The sequence below is a fragment of the Rhea americana genome, unplaced genomic scaffold, assembly GCF_003343005.1.
Source record: "Rhea americana isolate MKP2758 unplaced genomic scaffold, rheAme1 scaffold_7, whole genome shotgun sequence".
In the NCBI taxonomy this organism is placed as follows: domain Eukaryota; kingdom Metazoa; phylum Chordata; class Aves; order Rheiformes; family Rheidae; genus Rhea; species Rhea americana.
The window spans coordinates 11,397,267-11,421,444 of record NW_028186867.1 but is presented as its reverse complement, the minus strand read 5'-3'; the positions used below and the strand labels follow the sequence as shown (position 1 = coordinate 11,421,444).

The 24,178-nt window shown below is 36.7% G+C and overlaps 1 protein-coding gene and 1 non-coding gene across 2 annotated transcripts; both read left to right on the top strand.

Moving 5' to 3' along the window:
* Positions 1 to 6: 6 nt before the first annotated feature.
* Positions 7 to 24,178, top strand: RNF149 (ring finger protein 149). Its single transcript, XM_085321507.1, has 9 exons — positions 7 to 404; positions 8,306 to 8,556; positions 11,078 to 11,146; positions 14,058 to 14,140; positions 15,150 to 15,246; positions 15,756 to 15,785; positions 17,999 to 18,194; positions 18,562 to 20,606; positions 23,569 to 24,178. The coding sequence occupies exons 1-8, from the start codon at positions 185 to 187 to the stop codon at positions 18,618 to 18,620; spliced, it is 1,005 nt and encodes a 334-aa protein (XP_085177633.1). The 5' UTR covers positions 7 to 184; the 3' UTR covers positions 18,621 to 20,606; positions 23,569 to 24,178.
* Positions 20,899 to 21,012, top strand: LOC146586356 (small nucleolar RNA SNORD89). The gene has a single exon (XR_014897832.1). It is a non-coding gene; the product is annotated as a small nucleolar RNA SNORD89 (small nucleolar RNA).

The window sequence follows — 24,178 nt, the reverse complement described above, 5'->3', positions numbered from 1 at the left end:
GCCGAGCGGCCACGGCGCGCGGGCCCTGGAGTGGTACACGGCGTGGGTGAGCACGGCGTATGTGGAGCCGCTGAGCAACCGCACGGTGCGCGGCAACACGGAGAGCGGCCGCTACGGGGACAGCTCGCCCAAGGAGGGCGCGCAGGGCCTGGTGGGCATCCCCCGCGGCGCCTCGCCGCGCCACATGGAGGGCTGCGCCGCCGACACCGACTACGACGTGCCGCTGCCGCCCGGCAGCCGCGCGCCGCCCGACGGCGACCTGCCGCCCTGGATCGCCCTGGTGGCCCGCGGCGGCTGCACCTTCAAGGACAAGATCACCAACGCGGCGCGCAAGCGGGCGGCCGCCGTGGTCATCTACAACGAGGCCCGCTTCGGCAACACCACCGTCTCCATGTCGCACCTCGGTGAGCGGGGCGGCGCGCGGGGACGGCGGGGGACGGCGGCGGCCGGGCCGGGCCGGGCCAGGCCAGGCCGCCGCCGGGCTTTGTTGTCGCGGTGGCTCCGCCGCGGCGGAGGGCCGCGCGGAGGGGAGGCGGCTTTGTCTGGCGCCCCGGTGACACGGAAGCGCGGCGAGGGGCTGGGGGGAAGGGACAGAAGGAATCGCCGAAAAAACGATACGAAGAACCGGTTCTGACTTCCTCTTCCCCCTCCCCCCTTCTTTTTCTTTTTTTTTTCCTTTTTTTAAAAAACAACCCACTAGACATCGCAATGCGAAAGCGCACAGATTGTATTTTTGCTTTCAAAGTTGCAGACGAGGATCTGAGGAGAAGAGGTGGCGAAGCCATCGAAACGGGAAGCACTGTAACAATTCAACTCAGTCAAAGGAGAAATGGTCKTGTTTAAAGCTATCTTTTTTTTGCTCTAGCCTGTACCTCCAAACAGTACTGTTGCAATAACAGACAGGCATCTTTCTACAGTGTGTGCAGAAATACATGAGGTATCCTGAAGGTGTCTTCTGGTGCCCCTAAAGGCACTGGCTTAGCTACTTGAGGATAGCTTTTTAGTGCAGGTTTTGTTGTAATAGCTTCACCTTTCTCATGCCTAACTCTGTAAGAGATGGGAAAACATATAAACACCAGATGATAATCCTTAAATGCTTATGAAGTAGGAAAACTGATGCCTAGAGAAAGTCGAGCTGACTTGACTTGACTTGCCCAAGCATGCCTATCTGTATGTGCCTATAGAAAGAATCACTGATTTTTGTGCTAAGATAGGAACTCAAATGTTCTAGCATTTTAGCATTAGGCTCTGTTCAGTCTACTAGACTAAAATGTGTTGCTGAATTTTGTGAACATGACAGTTTCAAATGATTAAACTGAAGGAAAAAATAATCTCTGCTAAAATCTGACAGCATTTGTAGATTTTTGACAAACTGGAGGGTCTGCAGGGAAGGCTGCAAATACAAAGCAAAATAAGGAGAGAAAAAAGATATTTTGCAGATACCTGTTTCATATGGTTTTGGTACAACAAGCTTGTTGATGACCAGTCCATCTTTCTTGGTGGTGGGAAGGGGGAAGATGAGGGTTGGTTGGTTGAAGCAGAACTTTAACGTGCTTCTAAAGACCAGCTTACTTACTCTGATATGGTTAGCTGAAAACCTCAGTTAGGGAGCTGTTGCTGATATCGCAGGAGAACTAGCCTATCTCTCTCTGAAATACTGAGTAGTGCCAACTTAGATGTTGAAATTGTAGTTATTAGTCTTGGTCTTCTGCTTGTGTGGTTATATCAGCTTGAGCTGTTTCTTGTGCTCTTTATCATTCCTGAGGTGAGATGTGAAGCAAATTGTATCTTTCATTTTGATATTATGTGGCAAGTAAGATCCTTTGCTTTGTAATAATTCTTTCTTCCATCAGTTGCTACATTCTTTTTCTTGCCATTACTGTGTATTGGCCAATCAGGAGAGAAAAAAAATCTTTCTCCCTGTTGATTTTCCCATATTACTCTCCATTCCCCACCTCACCTCTTGTAAGTATTCTCTGCTTTTTGGTAGAATCCTTTCTTCTCCCTCTCTCTCTCTCTCTCTCTCTCTCTTTTAATATTGCTTAATCTCTCTAATTTTCATTATTTTCTTGCTTCCCTATTGCCTCTGTGCTGCAGAAGGCTTTCTTGAGCTGGTGCTCCAGTCTGAACTTGCTAGTCTAGCTGCATGTAGCAGTGGTATGAAGAAAAGTGCTTGCTGACTGCTGCTGCTCTCTTAACAACATTTTTATTGTTAGACTGATAGAATTTTGCTGATACAAGCTCTGTGTAAGGAGTGCTTTGTTATTATAGTACATACATCTGTATATATTTGCATGGCATTTGTATGGCTTTATTCCTCCTTCATAAACACAGATTCGACCTCAAGATGGTCTGGATGGGTCAGAAATATAGTAGTATATAATCATTGGCTCTATTGGAATAACAAATCTTCATATTTGATGTTTGAAATTTTAAAATATCTAAATAGCTACCAGAAGTCTCAGTGTGCTTTGTTGGGAATATGGGGAGGAATTGCTGTTAGTGACTTGAATCTTGGATTGCTTGAAGAAAAGATTCCTGGGCAAGGGAGAACATGGAATGTGAAGCTGTTTGTGTTATAGGGTTCAAGTTCGCCTTTCCTCTGAAGGAATTTGTGAACTGGCATCTGAGGAAGCCCTGCTTCTGGGAGGTGTGCTGAGAACAAATACCCTGGGAAATCTGCAATGCTGTAACTAAGAACTGGAGTTATATACATAAGGCATGTCCACTTAATGGCTTTGCAAGTAGTGGTACTGGCAAAGATGTGAGGTGATGCAGCTGTTAAACCTGGCAGAGGTGTAGCCTGAGTTACATGAATGTGATAAATGGATAGCTTTTCTGATCTCAAGGTTACCTATTTCATCTTTTTATCCTCTTTCTTTTTTTTTTTTCTTTTTTTCTTTTTTTAAAAAAAGAAACAAACAAAAAAAGGAACCAAAACCCTGGCCTTCGATTTATTTATTTATTTATTTTTATCCAGCTAAAGAGTTCTTGATAAGGCAAAGAGGTGATTTGCCCTAATTGGGGTCAAAATATTTGATGATGGACAAGTATTGCAAACATTCTGCAGTTTAGATGCTTGCTTGAAATCTTGTGTATTTCACAGTTATAGTGAGTAGGGCTTTTAATTAAAGTATGCATCAGMCAGTAGTTTGAATACTTAAACTTGCAATCCTGTTCCTCCTTYCAGAAGACAGTTTTTCAAATAGGACTTTTTTTAATGGGTCCTGAGTATCTCGGGCCTTTGCTCCCTGCCTGAGTTAAGTGGCTTGAATTGCCAGATGCCTTGTGTCCTTTGAAGTAAGATTGAAACCACTTCAGGTGTGGCAGAGAGCMCTTTCTGCTAGGAAGGGTTCACTTTACCTGAGTGACTGGAGGAATTAAACTTTTGTCTACTGAATCCGAACAGTATAAACTTGAACTTCAATTTTGTCAAGACTAGACTAGACTTTGCAGGCAATCTTCAATGTCAGGTTTTATAGGATGGGGAGGGGCACCTTTCTGTAATATAGTAGCTTGAAAACATTCAGATGCCTTTCCAAAAAGAAAATAAATTGCATACATAAATACTAGCTGGGAGAGGATTGATGATGAGTCTGGAGTGGCAAGGTGGGGAGGACTGTGAAGAGTAGACTAAGGAGAGCTAAAGGCTCTGTGTTAGTGGAAATATTAGGGGAAATGGGTATTTTGCAGGGGGAAGCAATCATCTTTTGATGCTGTATTTTCTGTTATACTTTATTCATCCTGCCCTTTCCTGAATTYTTTGGCAAGCAAGGATTTGAAGATCCTGATCAGAATATGAGTTTGCCTTGAAGACCAAGGAATAAAATGTGATTGTCCTTGACAAACATGGTGTAGTGTGGAAGAATGGAGGTTGGCCACTGTACTTTGAGAAATGGGTCCAGAGCTTTGCTGTGTGACTTGTAGATTTAATGGGAGCTTGGAACTTAGCTTGAGTTGTAAGGCTTTGGCTCTGTAAAGAAAATTGTTTTTTGACTTGGTGCACCTTTACCAAAGTATTCCAATTAATTATTTCCTCCGTTGTCACCTTTTTTTTTAAATATATATATTAAAGAAAATAGTTGAGACAAACTTTATGCTGATGATTCTAAAGGCTCTTACCAACTCCAAAGGGGCGGAGTCAGGGTTATTTTGGCATATACTTCAACTTTTTGCTATGTAGCTTTCAGAGACCTGAGTTCTTACAGAATTCTGAAGTGTGAATAACTTTCTGTGATACTGTTGCATTTTAATGATGGCTTCTGATAGCTTCTAGTACACTCCTTCTAAAAGGACTSAACTGGAATCAATTGCTCGCCTAACTCTGAGAGCAACTATATGATGCTGAGCTGCTACATTGTTCTGAAGAAACAGACTTAAATTGAAAATGCTCCTATYGTGTTTTACATGTAAGAGCACATGCTTGTTAGAAAGCTTGGGGAGCGGGGGAAGGACGTGTGTCTGCATTGACTCCTTGACTACTTGACTCGTCTGGTTACACATCTTCTTTCTTGAGGCAAGTGAGAATACAGCCCAAATCTGRGGTTTGGGGAGATGGAATGGGGCAGATAGATAAGATAATGAAGCTTGTCATCTAACTTTAATGTACTGCTTGCTATATCCTTAGTAAAGGTCAGCGCTTTTGATTTGCAATCAGAAGTGAAAGAGCACATTCAGTGTAAATTCTGGCAATCTGAATAAAATCCCCAGCTTAAATAGATTGACCTCAAAAATACCGACCTCAAACATTCTTCCCAGGGTTCTCAAGCTCTGAGGGTTTTCTGGTGTTTCTCATGAGGACAGAAATAGATATAGCGAATTTTTGTTCCCAGGTGATAGAAAATGATTTCTAAGTTATCTGTAGGAATGAATAGCAATAAACATAAGTCTGGAGTGTCTAGAATCAAGATTTGTATCTGTGCTGCTTCTTCCTCATCAGGAGAGTGCTGGTTTCCATCTACAAGAGAAGATTATAACAGTACCAGGAGTAAAAATGACCTTGGCACATTGGCAGGAAACATGCCTTCATCTCCTCAGAGTTCCAAACTTGTCCTCATTTCCAGGTATCATATGGATTTGACGACTCACACTGCTTTATTTGGATAATATTTTTAAAAAGACTAGATTTCAAATCTACCTGAGTCCACTCAAACATCAAGCAGTCCTAAAAACTATAATGAACTTATTCTAGCAGAATAAACATGCAATTTATCACAAAATTGGAAACAGTCACAGAAGAATAAAGCCAAAAAACCATGATTTTTGTGCATGCGTGCGTGTGAGATGCTTGAAACTCTCTTGTAATTATGATTTAAGGTCTCTTGAGTTGTATTGCTGTTAAAGCTGATGGAATGACTCTGCAGCATTTTAGTGTGCTTTTTTTTTTTTTTTTTTTTTTTTTTTTTTTTTTATGCCTTTCAGAAGTGGAGTCTAAAATTAATGCAGGGAATGGGAGTTGAAGTTAAGAGTCTGAAGTTTCTATGGGCCACTTGGGGCAACTGCTTCTCTGAGCTCTCTCTTGTTCCTTTTGTAATAGTGTGTCTCCATTTTTCTTCCCCTCCTTCCATCTCTTGACCTTCAAGGCCATCATGCTTAATTTTATAGATTTTTAATAGGTTCATCACCACATCTTTAAAATGTTAAAAATGCTTTTAATTGAAATTTTAATTAAAAATGTTATTTGTCTTGAAGCTTGTAAGAGGTGAAAGCAAACTAGAAMCCAAATGTGACCTATGAGTAATAGGTATGATAAGATTGGTATTGGTGTGACTTATCTCACTTTTATGACTTTCGTTAAGTTTTAAAAGTGGAAGGTGTCATAGTATCTAACAGTCATTGCATGACAATATCCTGCTTTCCTAATCAAGGCAATAACTGACTGACAGTTGGACATGCTAATGCCAAAACAGCTGTACCATTGGTAGGCATTACTGATTATTGTAACTTAAAAAAAAAATGTTAGAAATGGTGCAGAGAACTGTATAKCAGGATTTAACCAACTCTAGATTTTGGGACTGAAGAAGTAGTAGACACTGATCTAAAAATACAAGTTTCTTGTCTTGAAACTTTCTATGCTCTCTTCAGCCTGAATGAAACCATACACATCTTTTTGAACACTCCTTTATCATTCAGTAACCACCCTGAAGCACCCATTACTTGAAACTCTTACAGTTGGTTAAAGACATAATAGAACTTAAATTCCCATTTTAAGTTTGTGGGTAAAAGTTCTCAACTATGTGAGAACTGAAGTGAATTTCTACTTTCCTGCTTTCTTTTCTTGTTAACTCATTGTGGGTTTGTCCAAGACCAGAAAGCAAAGAAAATTTCAAATTATTCGTCTCTTTGATAATGCTTTCATGCTAGTTCATAGAGGAAAATAATATTTTTAATCACTTCTTAGCATGCTTGGACTTCTGGTGCCGTGTGAATTAGCACATTGTTTCTAACAGTAGAAATTATTAGTGAAGCCTAGCGGCTTGTGGATGTGTCGTAGTGGTCTTAAACTTCATTGCTTTGCCTGTTCTTGCCCCTAGGCAAGGTAACAAATGCTGTGAGCTGGGTGAATGCTGACTGTTCAACTGGCCACTGGTGAACAGTGTGTGATGACAGTGGACACATAAGTTAGGCCTTTCTCCAAAGGCACTTTTTTCTTTGCCTCTCAACACAACCCTCAAGACTTTTAGAAGCAGCCTTATTTGGAAAATCTACTCCTTTGTGAGGTCTCAAACTTGCAAATGAGTACAATAGTTTTTAAGAGTAGATGAAAAGAAGTGGGATAATTGCCTAAGCAAGGGTGAAAAAGGCCAGCTGGCACACAGATAGGAAGATTATTCCACTAATTGGAACTTTTAGTGTTTTATCCACAGSAGACTAAGTACCTTATGGAAGGAGGAGCTACAGAAGTGAAAGTGTGCTTCATCTTACTGTGCCAATAGATAAGAGTTTCCCTGACTTTTTAATGCTTTGGGCAAAGCGGTGGGTGGTTGTATGTAAAAAGCTTTTTTTTTCCCCTTCTTTTTTTTTTTTTTGAGTTTTGTAAATATCCCCATGATGTAATGTTACAAATTAGGCAGCAGTTTGTTTTGATATAGCTTCTCAATGGTGAAACTAACACAACTGTGGGGAAGAAGGGCTTTATAAATATTCAGTGGGAGGTCTTACTGCAAGTCAGCAGTTTTGTATATCTAAAGGTAATCATTAGATCGCTTTAGCTTTTCAAATAGGAAAACATTTTTCTTCTTTTTTCCTTTATTTTCTCTCTGAAAAAATCTGGCTTCTAACTTACTTTTACTTTTTCTCAGAAGCATGATTGAAAAGTAGGCTATAAAACCATGATTTGTTAGGAGTGTGTATCAGTGTTATCACATGAAGTAATAAGTATTCAAGTAAATATGGTTTAGACTAGGAAAATGTGAGGTAACAGTTTTAACAAGTAGATTTGTTTGTCATTTATTTTGTAATGCTTTTAAGTTAAATGTTTCTGGGACAATGCTGGAGATGTTTCCAGAAAAAAAAAGAGTGAAGCTTTGGCCAAAAGGGATCTTTGGTTTCTGCTAGTCAGCCTTGACAATATCTTATCTTGTTTGTCATACTAGTGTGTTTAAAGTCTTTTTCTGGAATCARTTTTGTTTTCATACGGATTGAAAGCTTTCAAGTTTTAATATAATGGAAAATCTTTTGATTCTTTGTTCCCAAATGAGTTCCAGAGTGTTTATTAACAAAAGTTTGTCATGMGGTCTCATTAAATTTTAAATAGTTAAGTATTAAAGTATTTAATGTAATTAATATATTTTAATTTATCTTTTCCTGTTCACCTCTCTAATCTAATTGTACTCTGGATTCTGATCCAGTTTAACTGGATGTGCGTCTTGGTGCTTCCTAGACTGTCTTCAGYTATGGCTAAAACTTCTGCACTGACAAATAAGGATTGGCTATTTTTGAAAGCACGTTAAAACTTTAGCAACTTCAAGATGTGAAATGCTTATAACTTGCCTATTCTTACCTAGCATCCATATTTTATCTCACTGTGTGGAATGAGGAGTAAAGAACCTTGATAAAGGTGCAGCTGTTGAAGTGTGGGTGGTTGGTTGGTTTGTTTGTTTTCCCTTTGTATTTGAAAGTTTCAAAACATGAACAGTATGTTCTTTACTATTAAATTCTGTGTAAGGTCTGCTAAGCGTGAAAAGCTTTGGCATTTTCCTGTAACTTTCCTCCTTCATCTTAACTGAAGAGGCTAAAATTACCATCAAAACAGATTGCCTTTCTTACTGTGTTGACTGACCTTTTTTTTTCCCCCTCTCAACAGGAACAGGAAATACAGTGGTGATAATGGTTGGTTATCCGAAAGGAATAGAGATACTGGAGCCAGTACGAAGAGGGATTCCAGTAAAAATGAGTATCGTTGTTGGTACACGACATGTGCAGGAATATATTAGTGGTCAGTCGGTTGTGTTTGTAGCCATCGCCTTCATTACCATGATGATTATATCACTTGCTTGGCTCATATTTTACTATATACAACGTTTTCTGTATACAGGATCACAATTTGGAAACCAGGTAATTAGAGATGATGATGCTTTAAAGCATTAGTGTTTTCAGTCTTACTGTGCCAAGTCATTTTCTAACTTTGCCTGTTTATTGAAGTATTCTTGAAGATCTATGTTTGCTTGCTAATGTATTACCTATAAAAAGTATTCAGTTGTGTTTAGTAAGGCTAATAAGCAGTGTGCTAATCAGTATCACAAGTTTGTACAAAGTTGTGGGAAATATATTTAGCCAGTTGTCAACAACTAAATAAAGGCAGCTTCTTGTATGATTTGTCATCTTTGCGAGTTTAACTTCAGAAGGAAGGAAGTTATTTTAATTCTTAAGTAATTTTAATTCTGAAAGTACTGACTTCACTAATCAGGGCACTYTTTTTTTAGTGTTGCAGTTAACTGTTTTTAATAGGAGACTTAAGTAATTAGGCCTAAGATTTTTGATTCTTTGAGAATTACTTCCGAGACTTAAAATTCTAGCATTTCACCAGTATAGTGTAATCATGGTCCATCTATTGTCATCGGCAAGTATGCCATAGTTCTCTAGTCATGGTGAAAAAGARAACTGGACGTTTGCAGACATCTTTTTTTCATTCTTTTAACCTTAATTTTGTATGTAGAAGTTTCAAATGGCTACTTAACATTTGGACTTTACATGCCTTCTGTTTGGATGTGTAGGTGGGGGATAGGGATGCAATAGTGGGGGAGAAGAGAAAGGAGAATAGTTTTTGGTTGACTTCAGGTCTGAGCTCAGATGTAATTTACAGCACTTTTCTAGGAAAACAATTCCTCTTTTCAGCAGCTGAAGATAACACCTGGGGCATCCATAATGATTAAACTTGCAGTCTATTTGAAGATGCTTGTTTTGGTTCCCTATGTTCTTTTTATGAAGCTTTAAGTCTTAGAACTTAAACATCTTCAGAATACTTTCAAAAACCCCCAGAATTTTGGAGAAATACATATTTTTTAAAAAAAGGGATATTTAAATCTGTTGCAACAACTACTTGGTGAAGAAAGTTTTAGCTTTAGGACAGTTGCATAAAGTTCAAACACTTTTTATAAAAAGTTTAAGAGCATTTTATAGATTGAATGTTTTCCAAAAATACATATCAAAAACACTAAGAACAAAGTTTGCCATTTGGTTTGCTTTTTAATTTAATGCAGTTGCCTAGCATTAGAAGGCTATGCCACTCTAGTGTCACTCTTTTAAAACAGCTGTAAAAAAAATTAAATCAACCACCTCAAAATGCAATTTTTGACAAACTAGGTTTTAAAACTAGTTTGGATACTTTAGTCAAGATATATTATCAGATGTTTGAAATATGGGTTATAAAAGCAGCTTTTTRTTTCCAAAAAGTCTTTATTTAGCCTGGCAATAATAAAAACTTAGAAGGAAGTTAATGAAGCCTTGCTTTCATGCAAGCTACTGTATATCTGGTAAGTGAAGCCAAAAAAGTATATCTTATGAGTTGGCCTACTCRCAGTTTAGCAGTAAAGCTTTGGAAGAACTCCTTGTTACCAAAGGTGAGACAGGACTGTGCAAAAATCCTGAACTGGCATAGCAGGTGGAATAGACTGCCGCCCGGTTAAATCTTTTTTTTGAGGGTACTTTAATTCTAATATTGAAAATTGGGATTTTTCTCTTTTTAAAGAATGAAAAACAATTTTGTTTAAAGGATATAAGTTACTGTAATCATCATTAAAGAGAAAAGCTGCTGCTGTTATTATTTTCTGATTTCTTAATTGTATTTCATCAGTGATATGGGTTGTTGCTAGACAGATCAATATCTGTTGAGTGGGTGTGATTTGTTCTTCAACTTATAATGGTAGCTATCACTTAATCTTAGAATATAGTACTTCGTTTTCTCACTTCCCCTCTAAGCATAGTTGGAACTGTTAACGTGTAGCTGTTCGATATGGTGTCTCATGTATGTTAGCTTTTTTTTTTTTCCTTGCTATCTCCTTTGCACAATGAATCTATTCAATGGAAAGCTTTATATAATGTCTTGCACTGTGTTCAACTGAGGGGAAGTATTAATAGCAACAAACAGCCTTTTAACCTTAAGCCTTGATAACTAGCTATAGACTCTTTGGCGGGATTCCCCTTTCTTTCAAGCTTGTGTAAAATGTACCAGTGYGATTGCTTATTGGTTTGACTAACTAGAAGGTCTGGTTATACTAGTGTTGTTTCAGTTCTGATTGTCTCTAAAGAGAAATTTCTTGAGGGGTAAGTCCCTTAATACGGGCAATGAGTGTATATGACTACGTATTTCAACCTTGTCTGTATAATTGTGCACCCAGTTCAGTTCCATTGTTAAGCAGTATGTTTATAGATAATGTTTACTAGTGTGCCCTAAGAATGCAAAGCATGGTGTTCCTCAATATCTGTTGACTGGAAGTATTTTGTAAACATATGATCTAGCCAAACTGTTAAATTCTTCTGGATGCTATCTATATGCCAAGTGTTCAGAAGCTTTACAATATCGCTCTTAAAACTAACCTATGTACTAATATTTAAAATTGTCTGGCTTTATTCAAAGGGACATAGGAAAGAAACTAAGAAAGCAATCAGCCAGCTTCAGCTGCATACTGTGAAACGTGGAGACAAGGTGATTCAATGGCTTTGGTTATTAACGTATGATTTGAACACTGCTGTAAAGTAATCTTTGTAGAATTTAAATAAAGTGCTTGCAAGATTGTCCTACTGAAGTGTGACTCATATAACCTCTGATTTTAGCGCCTTTGTTTAGAAGGCCAAACTTGAAGTCCTTCTGAAACGTAGGACTGGTTTGTTGCAAATAGTATCTAGTTATGTGGAACATTGCAGGAGACTATAAAAGGCTGGTACTGTAAACATCAGGGAACACTAATATCTCATCAGCACTTGCAAGCATCAACAAGTGAATTGCAAAATACTTCCTAGGACTTATTGATTGCACAGTTCTTACAGCTAATGTAATGTTTTGTTTTCTTTTTTAGTGGAATATCCATATTTTTTATTGATTAAAAGTCTTTAGAAATCTTAAAAGCTATGAAAAATAAAACATTTGTTTTATCTCTTTTGACATACAATGCATTAAGGAGCTATACAGACCTGCTTGAAGCATAAATTAAAATATTTCTCTATATTAAAAACTTTCATAAAATTGTATTGAATTTTTAAAATGGATCAATTTGACATAAGGCCTAAACTTATTACATCTAGAATAATTATGAACTGGAAAAAGCTCAGGTTTTGAAAGAAAGTGATAGTGTTTCAGGCAGACTCTAGATTCTGGTTCTGGATGCTGAATTGGCTTCTGACTGCAGACTTCTGCTGGTGCAGCATTCCTCCACATACACACACTGGCCCTCCTCTCCCATTCCGTTTGGCTTATTTAATTCCTTTTTACTTAAGGAGTGACTTGCTCAGAGATTTAAAAACAAAACAACAACAGAAAACACGAGGATTTGCGTTTTTTCGCTTTCAGTCCATGAATAAAACTAAGGTGAGGAAGGATGCTGAAGTCTTAAAAACCTCAGGAGACATATTAAACAGAAGCAATTGAGCCTAAGTCACAGACTACTTCCTAGAATACTTCCTTCATTTACTAAACAGGTTTTAAATGAAAAGAACTGTCTTTGACTTGCCTTTTTCCCCTTATGCATTCAGCATGTTTTAAGTAGCATTTTATAACTATTTGTTAATCTTTAATTATATTCTGAATTCCAAATAAATGTGATTTTTATCAAGCTACAAATAGAAGAACATTCATACTTCTATGCAGTGCACTGATGAGATCAAGAAAGATGGAATTGAACCAAAACATGTGTAAAGTAGTATTAAAGTATAAAGCAGCATAAAGAAGAAATGAGTGTAAATGAGTCATGATGAAATCTGTGATAAGGGCCATAAGAAAGCTGTTAACTACGCTTAAATTGATCTTCAGTAGACTTTTTTAAAGGATTGTGAGATTGTTTGCAGTGTACCAGGTAGTTCCTTCCCATCCGTATACCCTTAAAGGGGAATACGGAGAAGCAAAATTTAGCTAAGTTATAGAGTGTATTGGTTGTAACCATGAATGCCATGTTCAGTATAGCAAAGTGGGATGAAAATAGATTGAAATCTATAAAATACAAGCTTTATCCTTGGTGAATTATGTTTGATCATTTGGTTTGAATCGGCCTACTTTCAGCAAACTTATGTAACTTACTGATGCGAATATACTTTTGTGAACTGATATGAATTCATCTGAAAATAGCTAATCTACTTCATAAATGTACATTTTCCTTTTAAATATTTCCTTTCAGTCATTATGATTGAAAGAGTATATTATTTTTAGTTATTGTGACACGGTACAATGTTTCATTATTTCACTCAGAGTTGAGGCATTTAACTAAAAATAGGTCAGCCTTAAAAAGTGTATTTGCTATCATCCAGCTCTTTCCTGAGAAGCTTAAGGGATTATTGTAAAATGGACACTCATTTGACTATGTGTTACATATGGTGTGCTTGGGCTTTGCCTCTTGTATGGAGTGAAAAATATTTGCAGTAGAATAAATACAATTTATTTATTTTCCCTGCTTTTGTAAAAATTTAAAATTAATTTGGCTTTTATAGGAGTTTAAATCCTTAATTACATAAATTGATAGCATGCAAAAAAAAAAAAAGAAATTTTTGCTTTGATCTTGAAAGCTTTCTTGTAGTACTAATTCATATGAACATTTGTGATAACAATATTGAAATAGTGCAGTAAGCAGCAAACAAAATATTTATTTTGTGGTGGATTACAAAGAAGTTGGCTTGCTCTCTGTTGTTGTTCTAATACTTGTTTTTAATACAACCCAATGAATGCTGAATAATGTGAAGGATATATCTTGATACAGGAGAAATATAACCTGTTATGTATGTACAAATGACCTGTTATGACCTCTTAGGATCCTTTGAAAGAAAATGAGAGGAGAAAGAAAAGAAACCTACTGTGTTTTGATTGCATCTTTTGTATGAGCTTGGAGAGGAGTTTTAAAATCATGCCAATTCTTTACTTCAGTTCTCCTCTAGCTTCCCAAGGCTATTCACTAGGATGTGATAGATGAAAGGAAAATGTGGGGAAAGAAGAGTTTGTAACATTCAACCTGCAGAGTCTCTGCCTACTTGAGCACTTGCAAGCCTTTGGGAACATCAGTTAAGAATTGGATAAGGTGCTTGCATCTCTGTGGACCTCTCAAACTTTCTTCATGTTGTAGTGATATTAAATCAAAGTTTTATTGTGCTCAGTGAACACAGCCAGTGTTCGCAACTTAACAAGTGATTTAAGGTGCCATGTATAGTCGTATAAATTAGAAAATTGAAATTTGGCTGGTTTTAATTTGGTATTGCTTGATCAGATCACCTCTTGATGGAATCTTGAATTAAGTGAAGAAGCAGTTTATTTACTAGACCATTCTATTACCACGTACATTTGCAAAGTTATATATGAGATGCAACTTGTTACTGTAATGACATATGGACATAATGCATTAAATGTGTTATAATTTTAGGGTTTAGATGTCGATGTGGAAAACTGTGCTGTATGTATTGAAAACTATAAACTGAAAGATACTGTCCGAATTCTGCCATGCAAGTAAGTTACCATATTTGTTTTCTCCTCTTTACTATGTTTTCCCTAAGAAATATTCAATGAGCTTCCTTTGTGGAAACTTTTCTGAAACTTTGGTGGCAGAACAGTATGCAGAGATAAAGTTGTGCCATTTGTATGGCCAGTTACATGTTAAAATATTTGGGGAGACTGTATAGCATTTCATATATGAGGAGGTAGTAGCAACTGGGAGAACTATAGGAGCAAAGTAGAGTCTCTTAATAGTGAAAGTTTGAACTGTAGCCTGCTGAAATGCTAGCTCAGTGGGTTTTATGTGGTTAGTAACACATTTCTTAAGGCCAGGCATAGCCGTAAATTCTTAATTTGATGCTGTACTAGTAAACTAAAGTGCCTAAATAAGTTCCTGCTTGCTGGAATGCTGCTAAGTTTCTAGTACATTGTCTTCAATGCTTTTGCCCCTTGCCAGTGTGACACTTTCCCAAACAGTTGCCAGGTGTAGTTCAGCATTAGAATGTGCCAAGGATAGCTGTGATGGGCAGTTCATGTGTCACCATCTGTACTAGCAAACCTAGCTTCCAATATAAGCTTGAGTAACTGTAAAGATTAGAAAATAGCATTCACATTTCTGTGTATCTTTAAGAATTATAGGAAAACACCATTATGCATGTGATGCTAGGGACTTTTTGAGCTTTCAACTGTCTGCTTTTAGATGTGTAGCAACTGTTTAATGAATAATCTTTAGAGCTTTCTCACTAAAATACTGGCACTGTCTCTGAACCGTTAATGATGTGAGCCATATGCATAGTCGTTCTGTGTGTTACAGTTCTGAGGAATTGTATTTTTCATCTTGTCTCAACTATTACAACTTTTTTTTGTGGTAACACTTAATCACTTAGGCAGCAATATGATGCTTTAGGATTATTAATTATCTATATGAACTATAGAGTAATTGTCAAGATTTTGAAAGAACTGGCTTACCTCTTAATGTAATAGTCTTTTATGGTAAGTTCTAATGAATATTTGTTTTCCTTAGGCATATCTTTCATAGAACGTGCATTGATCCTTGGCTTTTGGACCACCGAACTTGTCCAATGTGTAAACTAGACGTTATTAAAGCTTTGGGATACTGGGTATGTTGCATACTTTAAGTACAATGCAAGAAACAAGACTTCATCTGACTGCTTAGAATATGAGAACAGTTGTTACTTGCCTACACTGAAGAAGCTAGGCAAAGATGCAAGAGTAATCGAGTGAGAACCAGAAAAATAGGGGAATTCTATGAGTAATAGCTTAAATAGTGTATTGTACAGTTGGCTAATCCTCCATTTACTCTTCTGTAATAGCCAAATTTTTCTATCCACAGCTAACAATAGTAATGAAATTAAGGCAGAGGTGAGGCAATTTGCTTAGGCTGCATAAATCTAGCTTATTTCAGTAGGTCTAGAAGATATATGCTGTCTTGTCGAGAACTGGGATTCAAAGGAAGAAATTAGTGTTTCTAACTTGTGTTTATGTACGCTTCTACATATGCCAAACACTTTATCCTTRTAAATGAACCAGTACTCAAAACCTTCCTAAAGACTTTCACTAGGACTTACATAAATAGAGAAAATGATGTGCTTTCATTTCTTTCTGACAGCACCAGAAAAGAGAGATGAAGAGACATGCGGTAGGTTACTCAGTCACTATTGATAAATAGCCTTGAGTTCCACTAAAATGCCATAGGCATGAATGTACCTCTTTTCCTCTACTGATCTAGAGATCGTGAGAAAGTAGTGGCACTTTGGTTTTGGGATCTTCCTTTCATAGCCTATGTGTGCATTTTGACTAGCTCTTCTCTTATTTGGTAAAAGAGACTTAGCAGATCTATGAGACTTCTTTTATGACTCACCATTTAATTTTCATCAAGGATGACAATACTCTTGCTGTGTAATATAATATATACCAGGTTGTGGTGGTTCTGTGCATCAAACCTGACTTTACTCAGGATTTGTAATCTTTTTTGGTCATGTGGAACAACTACAGTTAAATTAATATGACTGTGTTAGTTGCTTAATTTTGGATTATTTTCAGTTCTTGGAGTTGATTTAACTTCTGCTATATGCAAAGGGATATATTCTTTTGTGTATGGTCTGAATACTTAAATACATTGTCCTTCAGAACATCGTTTTTCTTCACTGAATTTGGGCTTTTGGAGAGGATGCTGATACAGAGCATAATCGAGAGGAGTAATACCTCCTCTGCTTTTTAGCAAAAATGAATGTTAGAAGCAGGTCAAATGGCATTATATTATATTATATACAGCAGCTCATTTTTCCTAATGGAATGAAGGAAATGAGCTTGCTTATACATCAAACATTCAAGCTCCATTGGAACTAGTAAAATGTGAAATCATTCAGTATTTTATCTAGTTTAGCTTTCAGCTTGATTCAGGTTGTTCAGTCTGGTTCATAGAGTGATTGTGAATGTTTTACTGACATAAGAAAAGTGAAGAACAAGCAAGACAGCTTCTTTTACTGGTGAGCTCACTGAATGATGTAGCTGCAGCCAGCAATGTGCGGCCTTATTATAGAAATCTATTAAACTTTCTGCARAGAGGCTGAAGGCTGAATCCAGTTTTATGAAAAACAGAAATATTTATATGCTTCAAATTTACAAGCTTTAAGTAGAAAGAAGGCATTAAGTTCTATTTCCTGGCTGTTATTTTGTAAATTAGGGACTTCAGTGATATAGTTCTCTGTTACCCTATTTCTTACAGGGAAAAAGAGAAGTGGAGTTCAACATGTCTAACTTACTGATTTAGTGGAGCATTGTTGAATCTTGTAACTTCAGTGCTTATTTAACTACCTGGAAAACATTTTTTTTTTTTTTAGAAACCGAAAACATTAACTGCCATACACACCCCTCAACAAAACCTGGAGATTGTCATGTGTCTTACATTATACATTACGTTATACATTTAAACACAAGTTAAGTTCTATAACTTACTAAAATTCAGCATGTTTTAAGCTGTGCTGTTGTGATGCTAAAGAATGGACTAGCCTAGTAGTTCATAAATCTTAAGGAGACAGGAGTGTGCTAATTGTTTGGGGCAGAGCAGGTGGACATATTCATTATAAAGCCTGAGGAATAGCTACTTTGTACTGCAGTATTCTTGCCTATGCATAAATAGTGTCATTACATTAATTTTGTAACATTAATGGGAATGGCCTTATGAAGGAGGTCTGCTTAATTTTAGGAATGGAATTGTGCACGTAAGACTTCTCTGATCCATTCTGAGAGCTGATTTTAGTAAAATAATTCATGCTAGATAATAGCTGAAATAAACTCTTCCGAAAGATGAAGATGCTGGCTTCTCAATTTGCAGGAATAAAACATCTTCAACACAAACAAACAGATTTAAGGATAAGCTGTTGGAAGAGGAGGAGGGGAGTTTGGTCTGATGTCAAAAGTTTGCTTGCCTCAGTAAAAATCTGTCCAAACTTGCCAACCTAATACCACAAAAAAAGAGCAGTTTCCACAAACTCAGTAGAACTAAAGGATTAGCAGGCTTGCTTGGTGAAGACCTTGTATGGGCTGAGCATGCTCCCAAACAGACTGCAGCGATATGGTTGCTAACAACTATTGAGACACATATCCTGAAGGCTAGCTAAGTAGACTCCTGCAGTTATTCCTGATTTATCAAGTTTTTTTTKTTTTTTTTTTTTTTTGACTTAAAATATTAAAACTAGGTGTAGACATTGCTCAGTTTCGTTTCCGTGAATGTAGAAGATGGAGAAAAATGATCCTTTTCCCAGTAAAGTCAGATTTACGAAGTGTTAAAATAGAAGACTGATTCCTAATGGTGGACCAAAGTGTCAGTTAATGTACTTAATTTTGAAGGGAGACCCTGAAGATGTGCTTGATGTTCCAATACCTGAATCAATAAGTGGCAGTGTTTCAGTTGGAAGTCTGAGTATTGCTTTACAAGAAGATGACAGAAATGAAGTAAGCGAATTGTCAGCTTCCTCCACTAATGAATCTGTTTTGCAATGTACCAGTTTGAAAGAGGATGCAGGTGAAACRACAGCATTACTTGGTAAGTAATAATGCAGTATATCACTTGATAAGCCTTAATGCCATTAATTTGGTTAGAAGAAGCTGCCTTTCTCTAAGTGTTGTTAGTCTTAATATTGCAGTGCTGACCAGATTGAATGGTGTTGCTACTGAAGTGCAAAAATTAAAATCAGGCAGTTTTTGAGACTTCCACTAAGTTGGAGAAGATTGGACTTAAGGTGGGGGGGAGGGAAGTAAACAATGTTTTGGAAGGATTACTCACCTTGAGAACCTTAGAGATATCTGAATGCATTTTTTTTTTTTTGCTGGAGATGAGATTAACTTAACAGATAAAGTGCATTAAAATGGTAAATCAACAGACTATTTATCTTTTGATTCCTAACCTCTAGATGTGGATGTCAGTAATAACCGGCATGGAGAACATCTGGCTAATGGAAATTCCCACTGAACTGCTTCATGGAAGATATCTTTAACAGACTGTTAAAGAACTATTATTTTTTATTTAATTAGTATGAACTTTTGTCTAGTTAATGGAAAATAACAATGTAAATTATTTTACCTTTCAAACTTTTCTAGCTGGTGTTTCAAAAGGGCTAATAACTTAGAATTTTGTACAAAAGAGGATTTTATAAAATCTCCTCTGGATGTCTCATCCTAAAAAAAAAATGCAATAACCCTTTCCCTGTAAGCATTATTACAATGTCATTGTGTTCCAGAGGGCTGTAACAAAGATGAAGACTAGGCAGTGAAAACAATGTAGAATGTCTAATGGTAAATACTTTGGATGCACTATTTACATTCAGTACCTACACAAAGAGAACACTTACAAGACTACAGCTATTAAAATGATCTGAAAGTTCTGGTCTATTGTAATTGGAGATGGATGTTCTTAGAAAAGACACAATCTAAGAATTACTTGACTGAATCAAATCACTCATGGATATGTTATATATCCTTTTTCGAGATGAAAAAATAATAGTTGGAAATTTCCTTATGTAATTAATAATAATTTCATCTTGTAATGTGTTCCACTTAGAGTGGATGCTGAGAGAAAAGGAGACTTTCTCCATCTCACTAGCTTTTTATACTGAATTTGGCAGTAATAGGTTGTGCTAGGGGGTCTTAACGTGCTGAGCATGTAGACTTAAATAGGTATATGCACACTGGTTACTTTCAATCTTAAACTCAGTAGAACAGAGGTAAAGGGCTAATTATGGCTAAAAATATATTTATTAGTCTATTTATAAGATTTTATTGAATTCTTCCTTACTCTTGCTCCCATGCTGTCCTACTACTTTATGTACAAGTTGGAACCATTTCTTAAGATCTTCTATGAAGTTTTTTTTGTCTATAAATGCTAGAATTCATTTCTTGGTGGTTCCATATTAGGAGTTTTGACTGGGTTTATCATTAGCTTTTATTCTTTTCTTTTGGATTAGCAGTATTGTGCCTTATAGTAAAACATTTATTAAACCTGAAGCATCTGAGCGTAAATATAAACCCTGGCATCTTCCATTATGACCTCTTATTCAAATATTTATATACTGTAAGTGGTATAAGGAATTGCTAAACTGTTTTGTAAAGAGATATGTATATTTAAAACACTACTTACCAAGAATGTTAAATGAATTGTTTAGGATTTTAGTATTGTCATGTTTTAAATGTGCTACATTCCTCTTTTTTTTGTTTTTTGTAAAGCTGTTAATTACAAGTTGTTTAAAATGGTGTCTCTTACTAGATGCTTGTTTTAGAGGGCATTTTGTTTCTTAGATGTATATTTGGAATGTTTTTTAAAAATATGCAATTCTTTTTCTAACTTATATTCAGCTTCTATAGAAGCAATATTTTTTTTTTTTAATTTTAGAGTGAATGTTCCAGAAATGATAGAGGTTTCAGCTGGGGAAAAAGAATTTGAATTTGTATTTTGCAGGGCAGATGTTTCATCTTAAATTTTCTTCAGAATATTCTTATTAATGCCTACTTAAAAATCTGCCTCTTCCTAGTAGGAGTTTTATTTTTGGTTTACTGGAAAATTGTCAGGTTGTAGTTTTCTGATGTCACCAGCAGGTGCAAGTTTTTGTGATGCCTTTATCTTATGAGAAGCACATGAGAACGGAATGTGACTGATCAACCATCTCCAAAACTGGAAAAAAAAATCGCAACTAAACCAATGTATAGGGACCTATATGTCTCCAAAAGAAGCTTATCAGTATTTCCAGAAACTGCCTTTTTAACTTGTTCTTCAATACAAAAATTAAGTCTTCTCCCTCTTCTTTAACACAAAACTGAACATTGATATAGTATATTTTGAGAGGTTTCAAACTCTAGCTCAATGAGGAATCAAAAGGAGTTATCAAGAAGAGCTCTGTCAGTCTATGGATCATGACTTGCTGATACCTGCACCACAGTATTCGTGCTGGAGGGGAGAAATGTGGTAAGTAGTTCAACTTGTGAAAGTAAAATCCAAGCTACAATCCGATAGAAATTGTGAAGCAAAGTTAAAGATCCCACAAACCAGAAAGTGTGCTTATAAAATCTAAAGTGTAAGTAATGCTTAATACTACTGATTTAGAAAAATGCCTGAGTATGAAATTCCTGGAATTGCTTTTAATAATGACACTACCTGTTTCACTCAAACTTTCTGAAGAAGTTACTGTTGTTTCAGTTGAGCTGATTGGATCGCAGTTAATCTCTGATACAGCTAGGTCTCTAAGACCTGCTGCCTCGCTGAGGAATGATGACAATAAAAGGCCGAATTGCAGTGCTTCCATATGCAGTTTGCTCTCCTTGGATGCACGATGACAAAGTCTGCTGAAGCGAATCATTAGTCTGACCTCAGTAAAACAGCACATGCATTAGCAAAAAAGGGTACAAAAAAGTACAGAAAAAACCCCCAAAATCTACAGAAGTTCAAACAGTAACAAGGGATGACTAGAAACATGGATATCCTCTACTATTACAACTCTAACAGATAACTTTTAGAGCAAATGGTTGTAAGCAGCTGTAGGTTCACAGATCTTGTTGATCTGCACCTATTATGTTGGCTCAAACTAGCATTTCTAGCTTCTAGCCCTTCATAATTCTCAGAGGTTTATATGATCAGAACTATGAGGCTTTTTCGTGTGTGTGTGTGTGTGTGTGTGTGTGTTGTGTTTTTTTTGTTTTTGTTTTCAAGTAGGATTGGTGGTGTGACTCCCCTCCCCCTGCTTGAGGAATCTGATCTACCCCTTCTATTCAAGTTATTTGTTGGCTAATGTAGGAGTTCATGCTTATCTCCCACCTTATCCTACGATCTTTCCCCTCTTCCTAGCTGCATATTTTTCATAAAACATGCAGGAACTTCTCTGAGAGCTGTCAGATTTTGTTGATATCAGCCAGAAGGATTCTTTCTAGAGACATGTATGTGGTATGATTATACAAAGCAAAAGTATTGTGCCAACTTTAAGTGGACACCCATCCTACCCCCTAAGCCCCAGTATAAGCTGTTGAAGCTAGAACTCAGAAATGGGCAGAATTGCAGAAAGCTAGAAGACAATAGTATAACAAATACCTGAAAATAACATATTGCAGAAAACAAGTCACATCAGTCAATCTTACATGTATATTAAAAACTAGTATTTAAGGTGTATAATAATATATATCTAATTGCCTGTTAATTTATGTTTTCTCTAGTAATATAAAATGAATGTCTCTCCTTGAGTTGCCAGAAATCTGCTTTCTGTCCTTTGTTCATTTCATTGCCAATGGCTTGGAGAAAAACAGAATCACTAGTGAAACTGGGAAGTATCTAATTAGATAAATTATACCGACTGACCTGAATTGCTCAACAGCATATGTATTAAAGTAATAGCACAGCAGGAGTAACAGACACATGAATCCTTTCATTTCATATCTCTGGGGTGGAGAATTCCATGCTGTAGAGCARTAAGCCTTAAAGGCTTAACAAGCATCACTTGATTGTACGAAAGTAACATAATTCGGAGTGTAAATGGCAGTGTTGAATAAGTCAGTTGGGCAAATTGTGTTACTACTGGGGGAGAAAAGTTGTAAAGTACAAGGGTATTAAAAAGGAGCTATAAATATCTCAAACTGTTTCTTAATTTTGTGGAACATGCTAAGTTCTTGCCACTTCTTGTTCTCATGTTGGAGTGCTCATCCTTGGTTTTTGTGTAGTCTGCCATGCTTTTGTTGGGAGTAGCTCAGTAGTAGCTGTGTAGTGATTATATCCCCAACTCTGATGTCCTGTGGTTCAGCGAAATTTTGAACCTAGCAAGACCTCTGAGTGTAGATGTCGTCTCTTTCTCAGTCAGAGAATGTTGTTTTTATGTTACATAGCAACAACAGGACAACAGGTTGGGATGATTATTTAGCCCTCCCCTAAAAGCAAACTTTTTGCAACTCTAGATAAGTCTAAACATATAATTACTATTAGTAAAACCAATTAGTGCTTTGAAGTATACATCAGTAGTTTAAGAATGGCATTCTGAATTTGTGGATTTTTTYTTCAGTTGTTTGCTGAGGCTGTAAAAGTGTAATAAAATATTTATATATTTGGTTACAGTTGGTTGTTATACCACATCCCAGTGTCTGGTAAAACAGAATATTTGCTCAGAAAAGCCTTAAGGGCTCTGTATCAAAGCAGTAATTATTTTATTGTGGAGATTGATGGCTTTGTTTTACCTTTATAATAGTGGAGAGGTTATATGTATAATCTTTCATTAGTTGGATTTTCAACTTTTGGTACAGTATTGCAATGTTTCTGTGCTGGACCAAGATACTGAAATCAATAGGAAAGTACTGACTCTGCAGTTCTACAGAGAAAAGAGGAACTGAAACTTAGTTTAAAAAGAAAAATCAGCTGGCAGTATTGTGTCAGGTTAACCTCAAGGGAATGGAATTCCTGATGTTGGCTGTCTGGTGGATCAAATTGTACTGGCAGCTTGACAAGACTCCTCTGTCTCACTTAAGCCACTAGTCAGGGTGAGACTTCACAAAATGGCTTGAACCAATTTATTAGCTTCCTCTTACAGAAGGAGATAGTGTAGTTCTCCCCATTTCCCTCTTCTGCTCTCACTATTTACTTTGTGCTGGTGCTTGCATTCAAATGAAGAGTACATGCTAAGCTAACTTAGCTTAAATAGCAGAAGATAAATTTATGCCAAGTAGGGAGTTGAATGACACTACTGTGTAACTAGGTGAGTGTTAAAGTTGGGCTACAAGAATGAGGAGTTGAGGGGGAAAGACCCTTCCATTTGAGCTGTTGAGATACAATTATAGTAGGGCTGTGCTGAATTATACCTGAAATGGAAGATTTCTCAACTGGAAGTGTTGTGAAAGTTATAGCATGCTTTCTGTCCTTGAGCCTGCTCTTCACTGCATGTTCTCTTTTTTCATAGGTGCTATGTGAAGATTTGGGAATTGGAATTGCAGATTAAACATGCACAAACCAAGCTGAAGGCTTTTGTTCTTGTTCAGTATAGGTCCTGATCTCTCTCCTCAGATATCCTGCTGTATTGCAAAATGTGAGAAAGTTTAAAAAGTAGAATGTCTTTATAACTGCATGTGTTTGTGTGAGGAATGCATTGCCTGGAAACTGTCCATTTATGCTTCCACTGGATCTGAAGCTAGCTTTCACCATCTGAAATGTGGTAATGATACTGCATTTTTAAATGAGCATATCCTTCTTAAGTAAGTCAGAAAAGAAAAATAATTTAAGCTTCCATCATTTCATTAGTCTGAAGCTTAAGTCCAAAACTTGGAATTCAGTTACTTCTACTCCAACTAAGTCTGCACATAACCATCTGAACTTGATAGTTTTTTCTGTCAACTACTACTCACAATCAACTGTCTTATAGTAACCTTGCATTAACTCAGTTGCATTGATTTAAGCACTGAACTTTCCATTGTGTATGTACAACTGTAAGACTGTCTAGTTATGCATTGTTGATGTAACTTAAAAGTTAATGTCTGAAAGCTCAAATTCCRTAATAAATTATAGACCTTTTA